Source organism: Tarenaya hassleriana, unplaced genomic scaffold (assembly GCF_000463585.1).
Source record: "Tarenaya hassleriana unplaced genomic scaffold, ASM46358v1 Cleome10, whole genome shotgun sequence".
Taxonomy (NCBI): domain Eukaryota; kingdom Viridiplantae; phylum Streptophyta; class Magnoliopsida; order Brassicales; family Cleomaceae; genus Tarenaya; species Tarenaya hassleriana.
Window position 1 is genome coordinate 157201 of NW_010960188.1, and position 24376 is coordinate 181576.

At 40.9% G+C, this 24376-nt stretch overlaps 5 protein-coding genes across 7 annotated transcripts in view; 2 read left to right on the forward strand and 3 right to left on the reverse strand.

The window, feature by feature from the left end:
• The window catches only part of LOC104826608 (zinc finger CCCH domain-containing protein 44-like), a 6750-nt gene extending 4620 nt beyond the window's left edge, over positions 1 to 2130 (forward strand). The window contains exons 11-12 of one of the 2 annotated variants that reach the window (XM_019201186.1): positions 5 to 70; positions 276 to 2130. In XM_019201186.1, the coding sequence (XP_019056731.1) occupies positions 5 to 70; positions 276 to 1976 (1767 nt within the window). In that variant the 3' untranslated portion in view covers positions 1977 to 2130. Of the gene's footprint in view, positions 71 to 275 lie in introns of both variants that reach the window. The other variant, XM_010559384.2, reaches the window with a different exon arrangement.
• A 432-nt stretch (positions 2131 to 2562) lies between these two features.
• Positions 2563 to 5187, forward strand: LOC104826615 (protein FMP32, mitochondrial). 2 transcript variants are annotated; one of them, XM_010559396.2, is made up of 8 exons: positions 2564 to 2801; positions 2896 to 3199; positions 3766 to 3897; positions 4035 to 4094; positions 4298 to 4374; positions 4459 to 4515; positions 4630 to 4696; positions 4786 to 5187. In XM_010559396.2, the coding sequence occupies exons 2-8, from the start codon at positions 2936 to 2938 to the stop codon at positions 4903 to 4905; spliced, it is 777 nt and encodes a 258-aa protein (XP_010557698.1). In that variant the 5' UTR covers positions 2564 to 2801; positions 2896 to 2935; the 3' UTR covers positions 4906 to 5187. The 2 variants fall into 2 exon arrangements, with proteins under 2 accessions (XP_019056903.1, XP_010557698.1); XM_019201358.1 differs by having other exon boundaries at positions 2563 to 3199.
• A 735-nt stretch (positions 5188 to 5922) lies between these two features.
• LOC104826623 (probable methyltransferase PMT27) lies at positions 5923 to 10308 on the reverse strand. Its single transcript, XM_010559408.2, has 7 exons — positions 8881 to 10308; positions 8635 to 8784; positions 8157 to 8538; positions 7881 to 8055; positions 7489 to 7761; positions 7217 to 7411; positions 5923 to 7119 (listed from the first exon to the last, which is right to left on the reverse strand). Exons 1-7 carry the CDS (start codon positions 10093 to 10095, stop codon positions 6903 to 6905), a joined length of 2607 nt encoding a protein of 868 aa, XP_010557710.1. The 5' UTR covers positions 10096 to 10308; the 3' UTR covers positions 5923 to 6902.
• A 2819-nt stretch (positions 10309 to 13127) lies between these two features.
• LOC104826631 (protein SHI RELATED SEQUENCE 1-like) lies at positions 13128 to 15276 on the reverse strand. Its single transcript, XM_010559421.2, has 2 exons — positions 14148 to 15276; positions 13128 to 13692 (listed from the first exon to the last, which is right to left on the reverse strand). The coding sequence occupies exons 1-2, from the start codon at positions 14755 to 14757 to the stop codon at positions 13334 to 13336; spliced, it is 969 nt and encodes a 322-aa protein (XP_010557723.1). The 5' UTR covers positions 14758 to 15276; the 3' UTR covers positions 13128 to 13333.
• Positions 15277 to 20022: 4746 nt separating this feature from the next.
• LOC104826639 lies at positions 20023 to 24333 on the reverse strand. The gene is made up of 13 exons (XM_010559434.2): positions 24187 to 24333; positions 23606 to 23764; positions 23135 to 23386; positions 22921 to 23040; positions 22751 to 22831; positions 22455 to 22550; positions 22212 to 22307; positions 21987 to 22040; positions 21700 to 21903; positions 21499 to 21624; positions 21324 to 21389; positions 20936 to 21235; positions 20023 to 20639 (listed from the first exon to the last, which is right to left on the reverse strand). Exons 1-13 carry the CDS (start codon positions 24247 to 24249, stop codon positions 20154 to 20156), a joined length of 2103 nt encoding a protein of 700 aa, XP_010557736.1. The 5' UTR covers positions 24250 to 24333; the 3' UTR covers positions 20023 to 20153.
• Between the last annotated feature and the right edge of the window lie 43 nt (positions 24334 to 24376).

Consider the following 24376-nt stretch of genomic DNA (forward strand, 5'->3'; position numbering starts at 1 on the left):
GAATGTCTGCACGGCGTTTTATACTGATAGAGATAGTAGTTCCAAGGTCCACAACTCATCAGATATACAGGTTTGAGCTCCCCTATTTGAAAAAACAAAATTAAATAAGGTAAACTGGCTGAAGTAAGGATAAAAGGCCCTGGGCTCGAAAGAAATGCGGCATTACGAGCTATTCGTCTGTTTGGTTTGGAATTATCATGCGTTTATTAGATCTCAACCTCCCATGATTTCTATGTTAGTTATCACCACTCCATATTATTACTCGCTTGGTGCAGGAAACATTTCAAAAAGAGGAGAATGAAATATGGCGCTATCAGGATCCCACTGGAAAAATCCAGGGGCCATTTTCTATGGCGCAACTTCGCAGATGGAAATCTAGTGGACATTTTCCTCCGTATCTAAGGATTTGGAGAACCCATGAAAAACAAGATGACTCCGTGCTTCTGACTGATGCTCTAGCTGGACGGTTCAATAAAGCGAGTTTTTTATCAAGTGCCCCACTGCCATCTGAGGAACTAAAACTGGCTTTTGACTTGGGCAAATCAGCAGGCTTAGATGTGAATGCCAGTTCTGATAAAGGTGACAACAACCTTCTCAAAAACTCTGCTGCTAACAACACGAGTACAAACTCCTGTTCTCCCTCTCATGTCGTCCATGCTGCTGTTAACAATCAAAACGAGACACAAGCAGAGGGTATTATTGTATCTGGCATTGGAAAGTTAGCGAGTGGTAATGCTCTTCAGCACCTGCCTCCTCAAGCCAGTTGTTCACAATCATCGTCTGTGATTCTGGAAAATACTGTTGCACATGAGGTAAGAGAAATTCCAGGATCTGATTTATCCAATGCTGTGCAAACAAATGGTAACCATGGCCCGGTTAAGAACACAAAAGACAGCATGCACGCTGGTTCTGTTTACTTGCAGGGTTCTGGTCATGCACCAAACCTTAATCAGGAGATTCATTTCCTGGATTTTCCCAGTCCTACACCAAAGTCTAGCCCTGAAGACTTGGAAACTCAGGCGGCCGAGACCATACAGTCCTTGTCTTCATGTGTTCTTGTGAAGGGACCATCTGGTGTCACATGGGCTCCTTCAAGTGTAGTGGTTGATGGAGCTCATCAGCTTCCACAAATACCTCAGCAAAACAATGATGTTATGACTGCACCCGCAGAAAATCCAGTTGAAAACATTGTCGTTACGCAGAATTCTGACAACACCCAAGTGGCTCATTCATCTGGATGGCCAGCCATTGTGGCTGATCCGGACGAGTGCGATGAATCAGTTTCAGATCTCTTGGCCGAAGTCGAAGCCATGGAACAGAATGGTTTGCCCTCTTCCCCTACATCAACGTTTCACTGTGATGATGACGACTTGACAAAAGGGCCTGAAAAAGACTTCTTCCATCCTGTGGCACGTATGTCTCTTGCGGATCAGATAGACACTCAAAATGTAGCTGGTGAGAGATCCTCACCGGCCTCAGATTTAAAGGAGAGCTCAAAAACTATGGATGAGCTGCCTCAGGTCATTGGCCCAGAGCTTCCGCTGTTTGCACCACCACCACCACCTCCACCATCGGCATCTATCGGACATGACCTGAATCTGAAAACAACAGCTCTAAGACTGGGATCAGAAGCAACAGCTGAAGCAGATACAGTGGAGAAGTCAGGTAATGGGTCAGGCCGTGGGAACACCGAACGCAGCCCATGGGGAGAAGGTCAGCAGCAGCAGAGGTATGGGGGCGGAGAGAGAGAGCGATCCACAATGGGTCACAGGGAAAGGCAATGGTGGAACAATGGTAGTAGTGCTACTAGTCACAGCCATACTAATAATAGGCAGTGGCCCTACAGCAGTCGCCATGGCCACAGTCAGAGCGCATCATATGCTGCAGCTCGTCCCCCTAAAGGGCTGAGAATCTGTAAATTCTATGAAAGCGGCTATTGCAAAAAGGGTGCTTCTTGTAGTTTTTGGCATCCCTAATTGATTTTTTTTTTAAAAAAAAAATTGATTTAACCGTTGAGATATGGGGACAATATAGTGTGTTTTGGAAGCTCCTTGGCTGATTCAGCCGCGTAACTGTACAATTCGTTTCAGTTGTAAAAGTAATGTTACTCAAAGATTTCATTTTGAGATCGTTTCTAGCTCTGCAGCGCATCGTGTGGATCCTCCCGGCATGTTCGAGAATGGCAAATGTGAAGGTAACGTTTTTATGTGCTTACAGACATCTAACTCTTACAGCCGTTCCAGTGTAACGTCCAGAAATTTTGGCCTGCATATGCATGTTGCGACCTCTTTAGTGTAATGTGTGGTTGAAAAGTTGTTTGATGGATTGGTAATAGATATTATTAGATTAAAAAATGTTAAGCATCATTACATTACGAGTTAAAATATGCTTGCGGATGCAACAGTGTCAATCTTGTTGGTCCGTCCACGCAGTCACGAAACGAACGACAACTTTAATATTTTATTTTGTTTGAAATAGAAGATTTGTACGAAAACATAACATTAAGAGGAGAGTGCAAATTACAACAGATTAAAATTAGAAAAGCAAAATAATAAAAGGAAATACAAAGGCGCACGTTTTCATCTTCCTCTCTCCTTCCTTTTCGACGGTGTGGAGTCGTATCAGCATCCGCTTCCCGAATTCCGAGGGATAATCAGCGAATGGCCGAAAGAGCAACCCCCTTCCTTCATAATCCCCAACTCTGATTTTCTCTGCATTACTTCTTCCCCCATCCTCTAAAGTCTATGCGCAGATTGAATCCTTAGGCAATTAGAAACTCTTGTCCTTTGCTTCCAGTTCAGGTGTTCCATTCGTCATCCGCCTCTTAATCTTCCTTTTTATTTGGAGAATCTCGATTTCTCTAGGGACTAATTTTGGGTCCATTTCAATTTCTAGGGTTCTTTTTATTTCTTCTGAGAAGCGTTTGGATCTGTTCATGGCCGCTTACGCGGCTTGCCTCCGCGTTGTACGATTCGGAACCAATCCGGGCGTAAATTTGTCTTCTCTGAGATCCCTCGGTGCTCCGAGCTTGGCTTCGCTTCCATCCGACAGGTTTCTGGCGGATCAACCAGATATCCGTCCATCGGCTTCTCTGGCATCACATTTTTCCTACAGACATTCCTTATCTCACCCGAGATCTATATCTCAACTCGTGAAATCCAATGGAAAACGCTTGTTTCTGGTTGATACGTTAGCCCTGGTAATTATTTCACCACCCTTCTTCCTAATGATTGGGATACATGAGTTGAGCAGTATGCATGCACTCCTTAGATATAGGCCACTGCCGAGAAATTTGCGAATATTATCAGCCATACTTGTATTTGTTTGATGTTCGATGTTTGGTAAAAGCATTGCTGCTTATGTACCTTCTAGCTGTTTGGAGTTAGAGGTCAAAAAGAATATCTCTGTATGTTGAATTCTACAAGATTCAGGATTTGGTAGTCATAGATCCTGTATAATACCAAGTGTTTGGCATTACTGCCATGTGTTTTCAATTCGTGAAGAAATTTGTAGAAGAACACTTATATTTGATCAATTTGAAAATTTCAGAAGAAATGCAATGTTTGGTTGGTAAATGGTTCCTCACAGCTTACGTATCTTCTTTGTTTTTGGCGTCTGATGATGCTGCATTGGTCAATACATGGACTTGAACAATGCTCTCGAAGACCCAGAATATGGAATCGTCTAGGATTCAGGTTTTTGGGGGTGGTTGTTATGTATCATCTATCAGGCAATTCAAGGGCGGACTTGGATTTTTGATTTCAGGTCAGGAGGTTAGAGGCAGAAGGTCTGCCCACAAAGCAAGCCGAGGCAATAACTAGTGCCATAACTGAAGTTCTTAATGAGAGCTTGGGAGTTGTTTCCCAGTTGGTTGTTTCAAAAGGAGACATGCAGAAAGTAAGTTCTGATCCAGCGATCTGTAATATTGGTCTGCTTCATTTCATATAGCTGCACAAAATTTATGAATTCAAAAGGATTGTTACCTGAGTTATTGCAGACATTCTAACTATATCTTCTTACCCTTTTTTTTGTAGACTGAAATGGTCCAAGAATCAAATTTGTCCAAGTTCAAAAGTGAAATCCACAGCTCACTGGTAAGTTTTGGTTTTTCAGCCGCCAGTCCTTTTGTTTCAGGAGATTTCATGGCGCACTAAATAGAGCCGTATTAGACACAAGTTAGGTTCTTGGAAAACCGGAGAAGCATGCTCCTAAACATGTGTGTAGGATTTGGACGTCCTTGTTTCTGAGGATTGTAAAAATAAAAATGATGATGATGATGATGATGATGATGATGCAGGAACACCACTTCTCATCGCTGCAACATGAGAATGAGAAACTGCGCCATGATATAGAGAGAATCCGTACTGACTTGAGGTCAGTCTTCTTGAAGGACATGCATATTTAGTTGAATGAAATCGAAACCTATTCAAATTAATAGGATGCTCTTCCCAACTGCAGGCACGAGATTGACAAAGTCACTGCTGGACAACGGTTGGACCTGAATCTTGAAAAAGGGTCAGAAGAAAGAATTGTTCTGTCATTTTTTCCAACGGAATGGAATGGAATTAGTTCTGATGATGTTTCTTCTTCTGTGGGATTATGTATGTATGTATGTATGTATGTATGCAGGAGGATAAGGGATGAGCTGGCGAAGCAAAACTCAGAAACCTCAAACCTTACAAACAAACTGGATCGGGTGAGAAGGAGACACATTTGACATTTGTTGAGTTTAATTTTTGAAGGAGTTTTGCTGAATCTGACAGATACTGAATGCATTTGGCTCAGGAGATTCACACATTGAGGGCTCAGTTAGAAGCAGCAAAGTATGAGGTTATCAAATACTGTATCGGTTCACTTGTCTCCATCTCCGCCGTGGGCCTCGCCGTCCTCCGCATCCTCATGTAGCCTCCTTTTTGATGGAGCTCTAACTTTTTGTTTCTATTTTATCAATGTATCCATTCACCCCTTTTTCTTCCTGTCATTATCTGTACATTTTATAGATCCAAAACTGTGGGAGTATATTTTATGTATTTGCCGATTACTATGTGGATGTGTGAGGGATTTCGCTCCAACCATTTCCAGTCGAAGTATGTCTTTCCAAGTCGGAGTAAATTCCCAACTGTAACACACCCTTTGGTTATTGAAACATAACGACCGATGTAATGTACGTATCGAAACATTATGTAAGGATTTTCTCCTTTTTGGAAGACATCGCGGTGCTTCTCCGAATGCTGGTGGTTCATTCCGAAGTTTTAAAGTCCAACTAGGGTTTTTTTTTCAAGACAAAACCATCCCATGTAATGTGATGACTCGGAAAGATGGACATCTTAGTAGCTGATTCCAGCCATAGGGAATCAGACACGTGTAATTCTGAAATATGAAAAATTCGGAGGCGTACGCGTAATGGCGTCACGAAATTGCAAAGACGGAACACTCTTGCCACGCCACGCGCATGGTGGACGCCATTACGTTGAATTGTCTTCCTCGTCGAATCCCAATCGCCACGCCACCGGAAGGCAATCATCTCCGGTCAGGCCAATACGATGTCTTCCTGAGCATGAGGTCTGGGTTAGCGCGAGGTTTCCCTCTTCGACGATCCTTTGCTTACCCGTCGATCACCGCTCTCCACTGCCCCAGATCTCGAGAACAGCCGCCAAAGACTCCCTCCACCATGGCCACAAAGAGTGGGAATCCGGAAGAAATTTCGGCGGAGGAGGAGGAGGAAGAGAAGAAGAAGGCGTCGCTCCCTCCGCCGCCTGAAAAGCCGGAGCCTGGCGATTGCTGCGGCAGCGGTTGCGTCCGCTGCGTCTGGGATGTCTATTACGAGGAGGTCGAGGAATATAACAAGCTCTGTCGATCCATCTATGGAGAATCCAAATCCGATTGAGTCGATTTCTGATTACTTGGCTCTATTTTTTCTTTCCATCGTGTGAAAAAGAGGTGTAACTGTTTTCGATTTCTTGGGTAATTGTTGAACGCTTTAAACCTAAATTGATTCGTATGAAACTATTTATATAATTTTTGGTTATAGTTTCTGAGGTTTGCAGCCCGGAATTTGAGTTTGGATAGCCTTCAATCGATTATTTCCCGATTGGTATACTGGGGTTATATGTTTTGGCGTTCTTTGTGGTTTTGCTTTGTGTGAAGCTGTACTGCATGGCTGCCAAACGCCATTGATAGCGGGGCTTGATCTTAGAGGTATTTGTCTTTGTTCTCTCTTCTTCATTCGTTACTCTGTGGAGTTGTACCCAAGATAACCTCTTTCTTCCTGGGATATCCTCAAATCCAGTATGAGCCTTCTGGAGTTTGTCGGTTGCCAAGTTTTTGTAAGTGGAAAAAGCCACATTGGTGGACCTTGTTGTAGCCTTTTGTTCTAAATTTCGTTTTTTTATTGTTCTGTTTTCACCCATTAATCTTGCTTGGTGGCAACTCTGGCTTCTAATTTACATTCTTGCTCATTTATCTTGTTCCAGACATTAGAGCTGCTTTGCAGAGTATTGATTTGGGAAGAGGAAAAGCGGAATCATGTGATGTAGGAGAAGGAATACAAGATTTTGATGAAATCTTGTGATGATGCTCTTAAAAGCATCAGTGACCCCTCATTAACCATGTCGCTAGCATACATTTCTTTCACGAGTGTGCCTTACTTTTCTGATTCCATGGCTCATTCGGGATAAAGATCGAAATCAATGTAGAACATGAAATTTACTTTTAAAAAAAAAAACTGATGTTGATGTTCTGATTAGTCTAGTTTCATAAGTGTAGTGCTATTCTTTTACTGAACTCCTTGCCCAGCTTCTGCTGCTAGCAAGAAGTTTTTGGTTTACAGATATGAGCGAATGATGTATCATGAGACTACTGTGCTATTGGAAGTCAAGAGGAGGAAAATCATTGTCTTTCTTTCAGGAAGAAGCTTGGGTTGCATCTGGTCTCCAGAATCCTTTTTGTGCGCTTAATATTCCCTCGCGGTTCTTGGAGAAGGTTAGGTGGACGTCCCAGTTGAGGGACTTCAACAGAGTTTCAACTTCCCTGACAATGTTGGACTCATCGCGAACAATGAATTTACCTCCTGGTCGAACAATTCTATCGACTTCTGCCATCACAGGAGCAAGTTTGCACCTTCAAAGAGGATGAGGACGTTTAGGGCTATCAAATGGTGCTGATGCAAATATATAAACGAAAGAAATGAAAAGGAAAGAAAGCATTTTATCCCTACCGCTCCTTCAGCTTAGAGAAAAGATGATCTGCATGCAGGAGATCATAGCTTCGAGGGTATGTGCTGAAAGATTCACACCAGTCATGGTAAATTCCAAACAGCCCCCTCTCATAGATTATCGGCAGTGTGTCTGGCGAATTTATGTTAACTACATTCATGACCCAGACCTGCAGGTCCCTTAGAGCTGCTGCAAAACTGCAGAGAATTGTTTTTTTAGTTTTAATGATCTTAAACTTGCTTGATCTATTTATGTGTGAGCCTTTAATGCTTACCCTCCGTAGACAGCTCGCATGTCCATTACATTTCTGACATTAGACCAGCTGATGCCTAATTCGTTCATGTATACCTTGCTAACTACTTGCTTCCAGTGCTCATAATCTGTTGTGAAGTCCTGAGGTGCTGGTTTTCCATAGATCCCCATTTGAGAGCTGTTTAGCCAATAAGGAGGTGCTTGAAGCCTACGAGGCCAGTCCACGGGCCATTTGCTCCCTCTTTCAACTGGATTGATGGGCACCTTATGCATGCATGCTTGTAGAGGTACGTACCTGAAATTTACGTTTAAACTATTGACTTTTGGTGTTCGAATTCGATCAGAGCATTACATACCATTCTATATGTCAGAAAGAACATTTTCCTTCATTTTATTATATGAAATCAACCGTACCAGGCTGCATTGGCATCATCGTCGTTTTTGCACATCGGAGGCTGCTGTTGCTGTCTTTTTTCATAGCATTCATTCGAGACAGGTTTCCGGAAGATGGCGGCACCAACACCATTGAGTTTATCCTTGTTGATAGTCACAAGATCCCAGCACATGGATTTTGTCAACGAGGACATCTCTGCATTTATCTCATGACATATACAGAATCTTTACCGAACCAACCAAAAAAATGCAACTCTAGTTAAAGCTTATAAGCATGGAGGTTTTTCAAGACCGAACCTTTCCAGATTTGGACATCTTCTTCAAGCTTCTGGTAGACTGGAGTAGCAGACCACACAAAATAACCACCTGGACGGAGAAGCCGGTTCAGTTCCAGAAGAAGCAAACCGCCTTCATTGTGCCAGGGGACTCTACAACGGGCACAGTGGATGAGATCAAACACTCGGCTTGGGAATGGGAGCCGTTGAGAGCCCATTACTGCAGAGATGGCCGGGATCCTCCTTTCGAGTGCAAACTGAACCTGAGCCTCGTGTTCATCTTTTGGCGCTAAAGACATAGCTAGAACATCCCTTTCAAAGAGGTAACCTCCAAAGCTTGCCACTCCACATCCGACATCCAGTATGACCCGGGTGTGTTTACCCCACCCAATGCGTTTCAGTGACTGTTTTCATATACATAATGCTATCAAATGTTGCCCTCAAAAGATTGTTACTTTTTTTTTTTTGTGCAGCCTAAAAATTATATAAAATGAGTTCACCTGCTGAAGGAAGTCAATATAGTGGAGAGCGCCGTGGATGAACTGTGTTCCGCCACCAGGAAACGTCAAGAACTCGCCGGTCACCTTAACCCAGTTCTGGTGTCCTTTTACCTCCGCCAGCTTTGTGTGTGGTACGTTATGGTACCATATCTACTAGATCACAACACAGGTAAATCAACTTTAAAAAAAACAAAAACAAAAATCGATCTGTTCCTTCTCTTAACATCTGGATTGAATCTTTTATACCTTATCTCGGCTGTCCGGCCACTTGATGGACTCCTTGTACCCCTCTGGAAGAGGGGCCAGACATGTCGGTGGGTCCTCCGGGCAATGCCTCTCTCTGTGCTCAAAGTGTCGTCTGCTCCTCAGTTTCATTATAGCTTCTTCGTTGTCTAAGCATGGGATGTAATCAGGACCAGCAGTGGTATTGCACAGTTCCCATGCTTTCACATCCAACTTGCTCTCCCCACTATCCAATTCGTCTCTCTGTCTCTGTTTCTCGTTTTTAGATTCAGTCGCCTGAGTCTTCCAAGACTTCTTCGACTCTGGAGACTCTTTGGGTATCACTGAGTTTCCTCCTCCTGGAAAAGATTCCCCTGAGCCAGAAGAAGCCCCTCCTGCATCTGTCCCCTTCTCCTCCTCCTCCTCCTGTTGTTTCTTGTTTGTCTGCCCATCTTCTTCTTCTGGCACTGTGCTCTGTTCCGCCTGTTGTTGTCCATTATCCGTGTTCTGTTGTGTCCTCCCGTTTTCATCTGTCGTCGTGTTCTGTTCGTCTTCCTGCACATTTTCCTCTCTTCCCGAGCTTGGATCCTCCTGTTGTTGTTGCCCGTTTTCTTGGTTCTTTGCGTCATCTGATGATGTCTCATTCTGAGACACCCCTTTCAAGAAGCCATGTTCAGTGGGTTGCTCATCCCTGGTTGAATCCGTGAACGTAACCACCTCAGAGTTGGAGGAATCCAGATCATGGCCTTGTTTCTTTCCCTGTTCCAACACGTCTTGTCCTTGCGTGCCCTCATCCTCTTCTCTCTGTTCCCGCTGTTCTTTCTCGTACTCCTCCTTCATCACCTGTCCCTTCTCTTTCTCGCTGTTCTCCTTCTCTTTATCACCTTCGTTATCTTCCTCGCTCTTCTGCTCGGTCTCTTGTCTGGAACCCTCTCCCTGCCTCTGTTTCTCCGCCACTTCGGCGGCAGAGCCTTCGTTCTTATCCTTGGACTCGTCCGACATGATGGCGTCGTCGGGGAGCTTGCCGGGATTGTCTTCGAAGACGGGCTGCTGTTCATTGCTCTCAGTGACGGAAGCTGTTCGGGTGGAGGCACGTGTTATCTGCGGCGGAGTTACGCTGTTGGACGAAAGCATCCACACACCAATCACGCATAGTGCCACGAATATTACCGTCGTAACGGTCGACGCGTACGAGGTTGTCGCACTCCGCTTGTTCCCTCGAGTTTTCCCAACCGCCATTCTTTTTTTAGCGAAAATAAAAGGAGAAAAATGAGAAATACAAAAATTGAGTTATAAAAAAAGTGGCAAAAACACTAGAAATATAAATGGACGCGAAGAGAGGTGGAGGTGTTTGCGGAGTGTGAGCAAGTTGACTTGATCAAAGATCCTACGGAGTCGGGCATTGCCTTCCTTAATCTGTTAACACTATAAATTTAGGCACATCTCCTTTAAGCACGGGGGTTATTACTAGCTATCATCTTATACCTATTCATTATATATATATATATATATATGTTTATTTGATTAGTTTTTATCAGTTCCTATGATAATTTAATTAACAAGCGGAATTGGGTCTAGTTTTGACTTTTCAATTTGTTAAACCTTTAGCTTAATTCCAAAAGTTCTTCTCTTCTCAATTTAAAAACCTCAATTATCGAATTCATATCGTTTTAACATTTTTAGGAATAAGAAGATCGTAGATGCATTGATTTTTTTATAAAAATTTCGTCCGATTTATTTCTCTTCTAATTCTTCAAAAAATATGTTTCTTTTTTTTTATCAAAAAAGACCTTAAGTGATCGAATATTAGTTAATTTTTATAGTTTTAGATTTTGAGATCCGAAGAGTTCATATAAAATAGAGAATATAAAATTTTAAAAAAAAAATCATTCACGGTATAAATATTGACATCAAAATTTAAAAATCATACAATCACATGAATTAAATACATTATGATATATATAAGGGTATTATCAAAAATACCCTTTTCTAGATATGACTATGTAACCATAATTATAATATGATATCATATTGGTTATAACATTAGATTAAAAAATAGAATAAAAGTGTACATATATATTAACTTTATTTATAACACTCAACGGACCCTTCGTAAATCCTTACAGTTTTCCCAAAAAAACAATTCTGCGAATTAAACATAATATAATATAAAGGAGAACAATTTATTTTATTCTTAGTTTTTTAAAGATATTATATCTTTTTTAAGGTGGAATAAAATAAAGAGATTAGTTTCTCATATTGGTAAGGTTAACAGTCTTCCCGTAAATAAATTAATAAATAAATATGTATCCATAAATATATATATATATATATATATATATATATTACTTACAAAGAGTACACAGAAACATGTGTTTTTATATAATGCTGCCAAATAAAAATGTTGGTTGGATCCGCAACATATCAGAACTAAACGGTGAGCAGTGCTTGTTAATGCATATTTAAAACTTTAAATAAACAGAATGGGCAGGTCTTGTCGTCTGCGCCTTTTTTCTGTCTGAATCAATCGTTTCATTCCTTTTGGGAGTGCTCCTGTGTGTGGACCCCATGTCCTGTCCCCCCTCCCCTACACATGTCACACAGCTATTGGTCTATCGGAGCGATGCTCCGTGGTCCCACGCGCTTATGTTCCTGTTAATATTGATATTCTGCTCTCTGTGCATATCATTGTACATGGGAAAACGAAGCTTAAAGTTTTTTCTAGATTTGGATCATATTGGAGGCCCAAACTTTAGATTTTGAATTTATATAAGGTCATGTTTTCTGATCAACTTGTTTGAATATTCAATAAATAAATATGGTATGGGGGGGAATATATGCGGATTAAATCATGATTATAGATATATATAAGAGGCAAAAGACGTTGATGGGTTCTGAATGGAAATATACAGATGAAAAAAAAACAAAGGTGGGAAGGTGGTGGTACCGAGGAAATCTCGGGGACAAATCAGCCGAGTGGACCAAATTAATGGCAGGGCTTTGGGTTGGGTTTCATGGGACCGAATCAATAATTTTATGCGAAATCCCAAAGAGACAAAACCCTTCACATTTGCATTTAACTGATATAATAAATAAATAAAAGAATGTATACCTTGGTTTCTTTTTTTGTCTTTTGGGTCCCCACTTTTTCCCAAACAAAATCCGAATTTCGAGTTGCTGCACAAACCCTAACTAGATATATTGATTGCCGAGGGAATATATATATATATATATATACACGAGGTGAAGGTTATGAACTTGAGAAATAATAAGCACAAATTAAACAGCTTTTTTTGTGTATGATGAAATATACGATTTTCTAAATTGGAAACAAATGATTTCAAAATTATTATTAATAGGGAATGTGACGATAAAAAAAAACACATTGATGAACCAGAGGCCGTGTATATAAGCAATCATTCGATGAGAAGAGAAGGAATTTGCCAATTGGATGATGAAGGGGGGAGAGAGAGGGGCAGACTGAGTAAAAAATACGACTAGAGAGTTCTCAAACCAAATATATATGTATGTACATATGTATATATATATATATATATATATATATATGTAGTCATGTGCAGATATGGCATTACACCTCCATTTTAATTCCTTTTTCCATTTGCTCCCCCTCCCCTCATACCATGAGAATCTGCAAATTCTCTCTCTCTCTCTCTCTCTCTCTCTCTCTCTCTCTCTCTCTCAGAGCGCATAAGTATACGGAGCGAAAATTGGTAACAAAGGGCATATGGGGAATTCATTGAGAGAGTTTACATTGTAGAACCCCTCAAGCCACATCTGCAAATGTCCCTATTGTAAGTAAATATACAGATCCATCACCACATGGCAAATTATATCATCAATAGCTAATTAATTGAAAACTTTAAAAAAGGAAAATTTGTAAATGCATGGGAGTGGACAGACCATACGGCCATAACGCAAAAGTGAGGTTGCAGACTATATATTTATGGAAAAAGTTGTATGTTCTAAAGCTTTCCTCATGCATGTATACATACAACATAACATATAAAGAAAAACATTATTTCTTAATAAACATAGTTATCTAACAATTAACTAGAGAGGCATATATATATATATATATATATATATATATAATATGAACAAGGACCCAATAAAAGCATTAGCTCCGGATTATGAGGTTGCGTGTTACACAAACAAGAAACCGACATAATGAAGCAATGAGACAGCAAGCTTTCGTGTTTGTTTATAATATTTGGCGACGATGAGCCTCGCGTTCTTCGGGGTACACAGAATCATCAGAAGAATAAACGTATTATTTGTGAATTAATTCAAAATCCGAAATGCATCGAAACTCGAGAAGAGGAAGAACAAGCAGGAGCAGGCGTCCCCAGCACTCAAATCGTCCTATCCCCCAAGACAAATGCTTAAACCCTATTTCTGTTTCTAAAGTTACTGTGTTTCTTCTGTTTGTTTGTTTGTTTTTTCTTTAAATGTCCATTCAGGATCTCGGGTTCGGAAAAAATTGCGTACCGGCCATGAACGTGTTGATCGGTGTAGGATAGAGGGCCGAAGGATCGATGTAGCCGCCATTATTGCCGAGGTTGAGGCTGGAGGAAGATGCCGCCGTTATGAGATTGAGAGGCTGAGCTCCGCCGCCGGAGGAGCTTTCGGTGGCCGTGGCCGTGCCGCTGTCAGGGCCGTGGTCGTAGAGAATGCCTTTGAAGACGTGACCACCGATGCTGACTGCCGTCTGATAAGCAAACTGGTCTTCTCCATCGATGTCGACGGAGCTCACTCTCACGCACCTGAACACCGCCGATGAACTCACTTCCGGTGGGAACTGACCCACCTCCGACCCTACCATCATCATCATCATCATCATCATCAACAACACAAATGTTGCGGTAATCGCATCTTTGATGATGCTAGATAAAAGGGTTACAAGAATTTCAGCTTATTTTCCCCCTAAATTCAGGTTATGAAACCGGCGCAGAAGGGTAAGAAGTTGAATAAAGAACACAGATACCAAGATCGGTGAAAACAGTTTGCTCCTGTCAATCCAATAGTCAGGTTTACTCCAGCACAGTACTTTCAGATTATAACATAAGAAAAAAATTTCAGCTTTTTTCTTTGGGAAAAAAAAGGCAGAAAGATAAATGGATGAGAAAAAGCTTAACAGACATGATAGGGTTTTGCCATAGAAGCGGGTTTCAATTTCAAGCGAATTATGCAATGCCTGTCGAGTTTCAAAAGTGATAAACGGCAATTATATTCGAAGATAGAGAAAACAAAAAAATGGAGCTTGTGCGGACCTGAAGTGTTAGCAGGTAAGCGAGTGCAAACGAGAGAAGATGAGTTCGCCGGCAAAGTCTCCCTCTGCCGTTTCGGAACGCTCTGCCGCTGCTGCTGAATAGCCGCGAGCTGTTGCTGGCGCTCGCGGCGTTTAGCGGCAGGGACCCACGTGCTCTTCACGTGAGTCTGGCACTCGAACCCTCGGCTCTTACAGCATGTCCGACACCTCATGTGAGCGCAGTCTTTCTTCGCCTGGTTCCCGCAGTCCTGACAGCTCACTCCGCCGCCTCCGCTAGGCAGCATCATCAGCGCAGCTCTGCCGTCCACGGCGGAGGGTTGTCCGGACATATCAATTTGGTTGCGGCCGCTGGGTCCGACGGCGGAGGAGTAAAGATCCAACCTTTGATGCTGCTGCTGGTGAAAGATGATGTCTTGCTGGTTGTGGTTTTGCCATAGCTCGAGAGTTCCTTTGTAGGAAGAAGAGATGTCTGCTACGTTTGATGACGGTGTGTTAGCGTTAGGGTTTCGGTACCAGAGCCAAGCCTCTGTTACTGGAGGAGGATTAGCGTTGGCTCCGTCGTCTTGGTTGCTTCCTCCTCCTCCGCCACCTAACGAGAAAAACCCTGCCATTTTTGCACTCCAACATCCGCCATATCACTCCGGAGTTGTTCTTCCTTTATTCAATCCCTCCGAACACCCATATCGCCATTTTTTACCTCCCCCGAAGATCTTCCCTTGTCCGGCACAAATTGAATGAATCCGTTTGATCTCCGAGGAGGGAGAAGAAATACAGCAAAATTTGATCGTATGAAATCTAGGGTTTGAGATTTCTTTAGTTACAGCTTTATCACAGCCGAGGGTCGTTTGTTGGGGTGTGGATGTATTTAAGACGAAGAGAGAAGAGAGAAGAAATCAAAGTGGTTTCTTTATCTTTATCGCGCTCTGCAACGCCGTCATGTCCATTATAATCTCTTTCTTCTGCGCTCTCTGCTCCTCCAATTTAATTCTCTGTCTCCTCTCTCTGATCCTCTTTGTTTTCTTTTTTCCTTCTTGTCCACATTGCTTCTAGCAGTGGCTCGTATAATATACTGTCGTCTTTAGAACAACACTTGTTTCCATCCGGAAGCCAAACTATATGGATCTCCAGCCGTTGATATCTCCCAGTTGGTGATCGAACGGCCAATACGTTTCCACGCACGCATGAACCCTTTGGCTCATGCCCACCGAAAAACCCGGTGCCTCATTCCTTTTTGTCCCAGTGGTATGGTGCAACAAATTTTCTAACTTACAACACATACACATATCTATATAATATAAGAATTTAATGCGAAAAAAGCTTATGCATTTCTTTTGAGCTCATGTTAATTTTGACATTGTTGTTTTAAAAAACAAAAGGAAGAGAAAATAGTTCAAATCAATTGAATAAGGAATGATCAGTAATTGTGGGCATTATTCTTTTTTACCAATTTACCGTGTGTTGTTTGCTTTTGCTTTTGGTGATGTGGCTTAAATTAAGTGCAAAAAGTTGTAGCTGGAAAGCAGATGCTTGTCCATGTGTTCCGAGGAAACTGGTTCTTATATATATATATATATATATATATATACACACTAAAATTTATTGACAGTTGATATGGACACGTAGACCTCTCTCCCATACATACAAATGTACGTACATTCATATGCATATATATATATATAGACGAAAATCGGATAAGCATAACTAATTGTGTGCGGATGATATTAGATATCTAAAGTGTTATAGAGTTAGCTCGGCATAATCATAACGGCGAATGACATTAATCATAAATGCATATGAATGTCACCCTCACCCTCACCCTCACGGTTGCCCAAAAAAAGAGGGGAAAGCGCGTGTAGAATGCAAGGGCAATTCGGAGATTTTTAAAAAAGGGTGGGGGGATAGAGTTGACTCGTTGTGTGGTGGGAGGGGGTAATATCGTCATTTAACTATTATTGATTGAGATTGCTCAGTGGCTGTGGCCGCCCTCCGTACACACACCTCCCCCACCCCCCCCGTTTTTCTCTCTCTTTCTTTTTATTTTATTTAAAATAATAAAAGATTATCGAATACGTATAGGACATGAGATTTTGTAAGATTCTTTTGGTTAGTCTCTGCTCTGGGAGAAAATTTACATTATGGTGAGGTATTCTCTTTCCTATAACATATTCATGCGAGCATATCTTATACAAATTATGTTTTGTATGAAATTTTTCTGAATTTGTACATAATGTTATGACGTTTCATGTGTGTAAAACTCGTGTATATGCAAATCGCCATTATTTGTAAATATCGTCGAAAATATGACTTGTAATCTACACGTCATGAGTGGATCCCACGAAATCCTTTGAAATGAAACAATTCAAGCAGATATAGATTTGGGGAAAATGTTTGGTATTTATTTGATATCATTAAAAAAATATATATATATATATAATGATAACTGCAAATTTGGAGTTATATACAAGGGGGGAGAAAATGAAATATGCTTTGATGGATACATGCAATCATTTAGGAATGAGAAACTGGAGGGGATGCAGTGGACATGGGACAGCGACCTGCTCTCTCAGTATTCTCTCCATGCTACGTTACAATTCTATAAATGACAAATGAATAATTTCAATCAAATTCAATTCGCGTCTAAAAACACAGTCCACCTAAATACCGACAATTACAAAATCTATAGTAACGTAAAATGGTAATAACTGATATAAACTAAATTTTCGTTCTATTTTTTGGAAATTCGGAAACTGCACATCGTCTATCTGACACGCGTTTTAAGACAGCGTCACCCTTCAAATTCTCTCTTCTTTTTCGAAATTTTCATATTATTTTTTTTTTCAAGGCCGCCCCTGAACTCGAGGCTATTTCTTTGGATGTCGAAAGCACCTCTTGGATTTTTAATAATATGCAAGGGTTTTACTTGATGTAATTATTATAGTAAAGCGGCTGAACCAAGTCATTGTTAATAGATACTATATATATATATACATATAGCAATATTTGATGGTATTTTATATATGGATATTTGGGTGGGTGTGTGTGTACGTGTACGGTTGAATTGAATTGATTCTGATAAATGCATGCATGTCGTACAAATACTGCGTATATTGTGGCTTCATAAATAAATGAGTGATTAGGAAATCAACAGTAATAAATGTGTAAATAAAATGTATAATTTGTGAGTAACGTTTAAAAAGAAGGAGATGAAAAGGGGGCCGGGAGTTGACGTCGAGGAAAAAGAGGAGGGAATGATATCATTAAGGGAGAGTCCCCAAAAATGAAGGAGTACTCGTCGTCCTTTCTCGAGCCCTGCGTTCTTCTCTCTCTCTCTCTATATATATATATATGTATGTATGTATGTATGTATGTATATGTGTGTATGTGTGTATGTATGTATGTATGTATGTATGTATGTATGTATGTATGTATGAGTAAGATGAGAGAAATACAAGGCAGAGAGACAAAGGAGGAGAGAGTAGTTGTCTTCTCACAAAAATGAAGAGAAGAGGACAAGTCTTTGTATGGTAAATTATGCTCCGTTGTTTTCTGAGAGAGAGAGAGAGAGAGAGAGAGAGAGAGAGAGAGAGAGAGAGAGAGAGAGAGAGATAGATAGATAGAGAGAGAGGCATGGTTTTTTCTGTCTCCCATTAAATGATACCAGCAGACTTGTTATTCTTTTAGCAACACACTCTTCATATATACTATACATTATACTATTATTCTTCTTCTTTTATTAATAACATATAACACTTACTGCTTCCTCGGCTCTAAAACATTATAATAAAAAAAAGATTTTGGTGGGTATTTTTTGTTACTCTCTCTCTCTCTCTCTCTCTCTCTCTCTCTCGCACGATAATGTACAAGTTTGCTTCGAGATGCATGTCTCGTCCTTCGACCGGGAGCTGCTTCGTCACATGGATTGTGTTCCCTTCTGGGTCCCGCATCCCCTCTCTATGTGGGTCCCATCAAGATACAGTTTTGGTTTTCCCTTTGGAAATCTCCATGTATAGAGTTCACGTATACATCTGCTTTTGCTGAATAATAATAATAATAATACATGCATACATACATAGAGAGGACATTTTTCTTATACGTTTGCTTGCGCGCGTGCGTCTCTACTAGTAAGTCCTACACCGATCTTTGGATGCATCTTGTTGGACGCATTAACAGTCATACGTCTACATGCATATATACGTACATGCATACGTATAAATACATGTACATAACAGTAACCAGGTTAGAATGAGCCGGACGATAACCAAGCTAAACGAACGGGTGAGATGAGGGGATGGACCTGATGAGATGAAGCATGCGGAAAAATGGCATAAAGATGGGGTGATAAAGTCCCCACGCTACACACGGATTAGGGGGTTCAAATTTCTCCCTTTGCTCGCCGCAGAAAGGACCACTCGTTGTTTTGCCTCTCCTCCATGCCTAATACTCTTTCTTAATTTCCCTATCATACCCACGATTACAGATTTATTAATAAAAAAAGGGAAAGGAATTGTACGATTAATTTGAAATTACTATGTTCCTTTTCAAAATTGTAGATTTTTTTTTCCATATCGAATATATATATATATGTAGAAGGATCAAAAAGGTCAATCAAGAAAGAGAGAGGTTGGCAAGAGAGTACGTAGTCATAGAGATGAGCCCTTGAACCTTTCTATTGCTTTTCTTATTAGAGAAAATGGATTTTCCGTCGCCTTCTCAATTTCTATAATTATGTATAGTCTTTTTTCCCAAAATTTTGATGGATTTTTTCCTTCCAAATTATAATCCAACGTATCACGAGGGATGATTCCGTTGCTCGTACGTACATAGGTTGTCTCAAAGAATCAAATGCATGCATGCATGCATACGTACGTGCATGTGGTTCTTGTTTAAAGATTGTAATGATAACAGTTATATCTTACAGACGAAATGCAAAGAGTTGATATTCCATATTGTCACATCACGTGCATATGTAAAAGTAATAGTTATAAGTTCGTTCCAAACCGCCTATGGGTACATCTATATGTATGATTTTTTTAGAGCTATGTAATGAACCATTCGACTATGGAGGAGGAAAATCATGATATGACGGTCCGTTATTCAACGTTTTTACGCGTATATAGTTTTCTTTGCTTTGCGTGCACTGTATACTATAGTTATTACTCCAAATTGTCAACCATCGTTAGCTGAATAAGATGACAGTAAATATCCATGAATACTCCATTTACATGTTTAAATATAAAAATTGAGTCCGCAAAACAAATTTTTTATTAAACATGGAATCTCACGACTAATTCTACAATATATATATACACACATATATATATATATATAAATTTAGCGATTGATATTGTAGACACCATATATGCGATTTCGGTGGTAAAAAAACTAAAGGGCGTGGCAATGGCATTGAGCCCATTAACGTTGCGAAACACAAGAAAATTATATTATGCCTTGCTGATTATGCAGACACGTAGAGGTGATCCCCATCCACATTCTTATTTTATGTATGTGATTGGAATGATAATCCCGTAAAGTGGAAACTATTATTACAATGTCAAAATTTTCAAGTAAATGCACCGACCCCCAAAAAAGTTACGTGGCAAAATCATCATCAACCCACTCTTTTTGATCCTTCGATTATAAAACCTCACATATTGTCATCATCGTGCAAATCATTACGATACTCATTGCTTCCATTGGGCATTTCAATAATTAAAGAGTGTAGGGTGGTCCAACCTTTTGTTTACACAAAATACTCTCTAGCCATTCTTTTTATACTCGAGAGTTCCAGAATCTGATAAATTCGGGGCAATTGTTTTAATTGGGTTAATAAGCAAAAAATTATATTCGCATCCAAACGAAAAAAAACCTCAAACGTGTCAGGCACTCAAACAAAGCTGGTAAATTATAAACTTTGGTTACAAGGAAATTGTTTTTTTAAAAAAGGCAAAAAAAGCATAGGCATATAAAATAGAAAGCTATTCGGTTTTGGTTAAACCAATGTTTTTTGTTACAGAAAGCCGGAAGAGGAAGAAGCTCGAGGCTTGGCTTTCATGGAGTTCAAGTGTTGGGTGACGAAAATCACACCCATGACAACTAAGAGACAGCCGACCAACGTACTGAAGAACAAAGCACCTGGCTGTCTTGTCTGAACGAACCCATAAACTCCGTTGGAAGTCATGACGATAATATCAGTCAGACCATCGTTGGAGAAGTCGTCAGTGACGAGGGCATGCGTGGGCTGAGACGGCAGCTCTATCGACGTCTTAATGCTTCCGCCAGGGGATATAACGACCGCAGCCTGATCTCCGCCAGCAAGTATCATCGGCTGATTATCGTGCAGACGCAGAGAGAACGACTTCAGGGTGGGAACCACACTGCCAGACTCCATCATCATTCCTGAAGGGGAAGGCAGATTGGACCACGTTGCTTCTGTCAGGAGCTCCCACTGCCACAACGCATCGTGGCCGTGCAATCCAGGCTTGTACGATGTTACCTGACATGATCAACGTTCCTCAAAAGGGTTTTTCATAAGCCAGCGTCCAACTGACCAACAATGGTTTAGTTCAGAGCTTTTGATCTGATAAACTCATTTCAGGTCACCCTACGGTCCAAACAATACAGACAACTGACCGACTGAATTGGTTTGACTTTTTGATTTTATCATATGGACCCAACTGAAATCGACTTCTGATCATGTTCCACAAGTACAGCCACGTAACTTGGATTTTGTCGGAATGGTCAGATGAAACCCATCTGATCAAATTCAGATTACGAAGAGAAAAGGATTACCTCGCCACGATTTGTCAAAAAGATCACATCACCGTGACTTCCCTGGCGGTGCCTGTGACCATCGTCTCTGGGGATGAGAATGGGAGTTGCAACCTCCAGAGAAGAGACGTCCTTTGTGTGAACAAAGTGCCGTGAGAACTCTCCGTACTGGAACAAGTTGAAAGGGGAGTGATGGCAAATTGAGACATTGAATAGCTGTTCACGGACAGGCACACCTGAGGTCGCCACTGCCCAGCATGGTTTCAACACTTCCATTGATCCGCTCACTACGGTTCTCTCTCCAACATTACCACCTACAGCCTAAGTCGGAGGGAAAAGACAGTCACGATATTCGGAGATCCAAAAGGGGAAATTCATTGAAGAGAGAGCTGCTTTGTCAAACAGGTACCTGTACGTGGTCCAGCACGCCGTCTCCATTAATGTCTGCATGAAGACCACCTTCAAGCAGATGAAGCTGAAGATTGGAAGAAATTCCGTAAATCAAATTTATTTAACTCACTCTAATTTGTTCTATGAAATTTTAAGCACCGTTCATGTTGTGAATTTCAAGCTGTAGGACATACCTTGCAGAGAGTTCGACCAGATGCCAAATGAATAGCTTCTATTCCTTCTTTCTGATGAGACACAACAACATTAGGGACCCACCAAAGCTGGGTGTAATTTGTTATAGTTGGAATGTACTGGATAGCCTGCAAAACCATACCCCTCTTTAAACAACCTAAATCGTTCATGTCGCAGAATTTGTTCTGTACTCTCAACCTTACCTTCTTGGATTTTGCTGAACCAGCATAGTGTGCGGCTTTCCCAATCATTTTTGGAATCTTTTTCGATGAGTCCTTCCCAGGGGGTGTGTGTTCCTCAGGCTTGTGAAACGGATAAGCTGTAGACTTACCAGATAATCTCTTCAATGTTTTCCTCTTGTGTCGTCTGAAATGAGCAAGCTTCAACAATGTATCTTCACGCCGGTCCTGATAGAAACACAATGTAACGTGAATCAGTTGACTTCACTTACTAGATGAAGAATGCCCTTATATAGATAGATAAGACCTACCCAATGATGGGGCACAACACCGAGTATCGATTCCCTGAATTCCCTGCATTCAAACTTCAGCACAACACAACTCAGAGAACCATGCATTGATAACTAACAATATGCAGCTTTGATAGGATGGTTAGAACATCGCATCTTCAATCTGATATCTTGAGCGCTAAATGAAAAGAGGCTTTGTAATGCATGATTGCCCACTAATCACTGGCGAATGGGTTCTACTGTTACCTCTCCAGGCTGACGGCTATTTATAGCGTGCACGTCAAGCTTGTAGTTATGTTGAGGAACTAAATGTGATGCATCTGAAGTCTGAGCTGCAATATCCTTTAAAGAAAAAAAAAACGTAAATTAACATATAACTCCACATCTGTTGCAGACAAAAGATTACACAATACTCTCATAACAATGTTAAATCGAATTAGGTTATAATCAGATCAAAAAGATGAACAGAAAAGGGGAAAAATGACTGACATCGGTCTTTTTCCTCCAACGAAGCACGCCAGTCCGTCCAGCGAACGCATAAACAGCAAAATGACGCAGATTCACAGCTCCAGAGTCTTCGGAGGCCTGCAAAGAAGGTTAAGTTCTTCTAAACAATTCAAATACTCAAATAAGCACCATGGAGAATGCCTAATTACAAAATTGTAATTATTTGTTTTAGCTATCGAAATGTAGATGAAAGGAAATCAAAGGGAGGCACAACTTGGATAGATACCAGAATCAGTAAGAAGAGACTATCGTATATAAACTTTGCACTATTTTTGTACCTGATTCTCAGTTGCACTCCTTCTGTGTTGCTCAGCATTTCGCGCTGCCATGCCAAGCTCCTCAAATGGGTCCATGTGATTCTAACAGCGGTTTACAGACATAATTATTATTAGTATATGTAAGTCAAATAAAAAAGAAGTTTATAGAGGGGAAAGTGCATGTTACATACAAATGGCTGCATTTCCATCCTTCCACCAACTATAACCAAACCAGTATCACCATGTTTCAAAGTATAATTGCTTATTGAAATTGCAACCTCCCGGTGGTGCGCATTATGTGGAAAATCTTCCTGCAAGTTCACCGCCATGGATAATAATCATAAGGAGAGATAATATAACAGAGAATCTAGAAATAGCGTAAAAGAAAATGAAAAGGATAAAAACCTGCAGATTTTCTTCCCACAGTTTCTTGAGGTTGTGATCAAAACAGATCACATACCAACCTGAGGTAACAACGACCAAAACCTGCTTCTGGGGTTGTCCTTGTTTATAGTATCGATCAATAACACCCGTGGCCATGGCCACTGCACGCCTACCTGAAGCGACACGGATTTTGTCTGGTAAAAGGCTGACCTCTGCAAGAACGCGAGCTTCACTAAACCCTTCATCCACACGCCTTGAATGAGGCTCCAGGACCTATCCCATCAAACAAAACAGTGAGTACTTGATCTGAAAAATGTCCTAAGTCATAATGACACAGCATAACTCCTAAGCTGCAATCTTTTCTTCAAACTTAGTATTGACTATTGGCTACCAAAATTCAGAGAAAGGCAGAAAAATGTACGGAATAGGAATATCCACCCACCTAGAATCGCGAAAAAACAAAGTAGGACAACGAATCTGTGAAGAAGGTACCTGAATTTTGGCGTCATTTGTTGCAACGAGAACCTCTTTCTTTCCATCACCATTAAGATCAGCTACAATAGGTGGGGGGAGACGATCAGCTTCGTGTTTGACCGGATACTCATCGTACAAATGGAACCATGCTTCCTTGAAAGAAAAATCACCCTCGTGCTGCAAATCAAAGAATTAAATCTCAGAAAATCAGCGGAAAGGACCTTCAGAAACACAACCATCACAATGGTATATCGGGGCAAAATCGACGAAACGGAAGCAGCACCATGGCATGAAAACTGATCAAAAGGACAAATAGCATAGATTTGAATCAATGGCTAAAGGCATGAGCCCATTAAGTACGACAGAACTTTGCCGAAACAGAAGATAATACCAAATGCTACGGCAAAACAAAACAACCCGTCTGAGAATTACAACACGTAGGTGACAAGCCAAAACTTGTGTCATACTAGCGGATCGAATAAGTAATCGAGTATCACCCAGATGAGAGAATCGGTGTTTCGTTTTAGAGACAGATCGATTAAGGGTTCTAGAGGGTTTTTGGATTCTACAACTGCAAAAGAAATTGGGGGCAAAAGTACCAGAAGAGTGAAGAAAATTGCAAAGGCAGAGAGCATTAAGATTGCCAAATCCCGTTTCCTCATCTTCGCTAACTGGATCGATGACGGATTTGCACTAGATTGTATCAGTCATCCGAGAGAGGGAACGGAGAAGTCGAGAAACAGGCAGCTCGGCTGCCCTCGCCGGTATTAATCAAAACTACGCCGTATG

Bases quoted from the DNA above. Each gene is read 5' to 3' on its own strand.
- LOC104826631 (XM_010559421.2), bottom strand. From the start codon at position 14,757: ATGGCAGGGTTTTTCTCGTTAGGTGGCGGAGGAGGAGGAAGCAACCAA. The intron at 13,693-14,147 runs GTCCGCACAAGC...TGATGATGGTAG, and splicing joins CTTACCTGCTAACACTTCAG to GGTCGGAGGTGGGTCAGTTC.
- LOC104826639 (XM_010559434.2), bottom strand. From the start codon at position 24,249: ATGAGGAAACGGGATTTGGCAATCTTAATGCTCTCTGCCTTTGCAATT. The intron at 21,236-21,323 runs GTACCTGTTTGA...CCTCCGACTTAG, and splicing joins GCGTGCTGGACCACGTACAG to GCTGTAGGTGGTAATGTTGG. The intron at 20,640-20,935 runs GTAATCCTTTTC...TGATCATGTCAG, and splicing joins TTTTGACAAATCGTGGCGAG to GTAACATCGTACAAGCCTGG.
- LOC104826623 (XM_010559408.2), bottom strand. From the start codon at position 10,095: ATGGCGGTTGGGAAAACTCGAGGGAACAAGCGGAGTGCGACAACCTCG. The intron at 8,539-8,634 runs GTGAACTCATTT...ATATGAAAACAG, and splicing joins ATATTGACTTCCTTCAGCAG to TCACTGAAACGCATTGGGTG. The intron at 7,412-7,488 runs GTAAGCATTAAA...AATTCTCTGCAG, and splicing joins ATGCGAGCTGTCTACGGAGG to TTTTGCAGCAGCTCTAAGGG.
- LOC104826615 (XM_019201358.1), top strand. From the start codon at position 2,936: ATGGCCGCTTACGCGGCTTGCCTCCGCGTTGTACGATTCGGAACCAAT. The intron at 3,200-3,765 runs GTAATTATTTCA...TTTTGATTTCAG, and splicing joins TGGTTGATACGTTAGCCCTG to GTCAGGAGGTTAGAGGCAGA. The intron at 4,095-4,297 runs GTAAGTTTTGGT...ATGATGATGCAG, and splicing joins GTGAAATCCACAGCTCACTG to GAACACCACTTCTCATCGCT.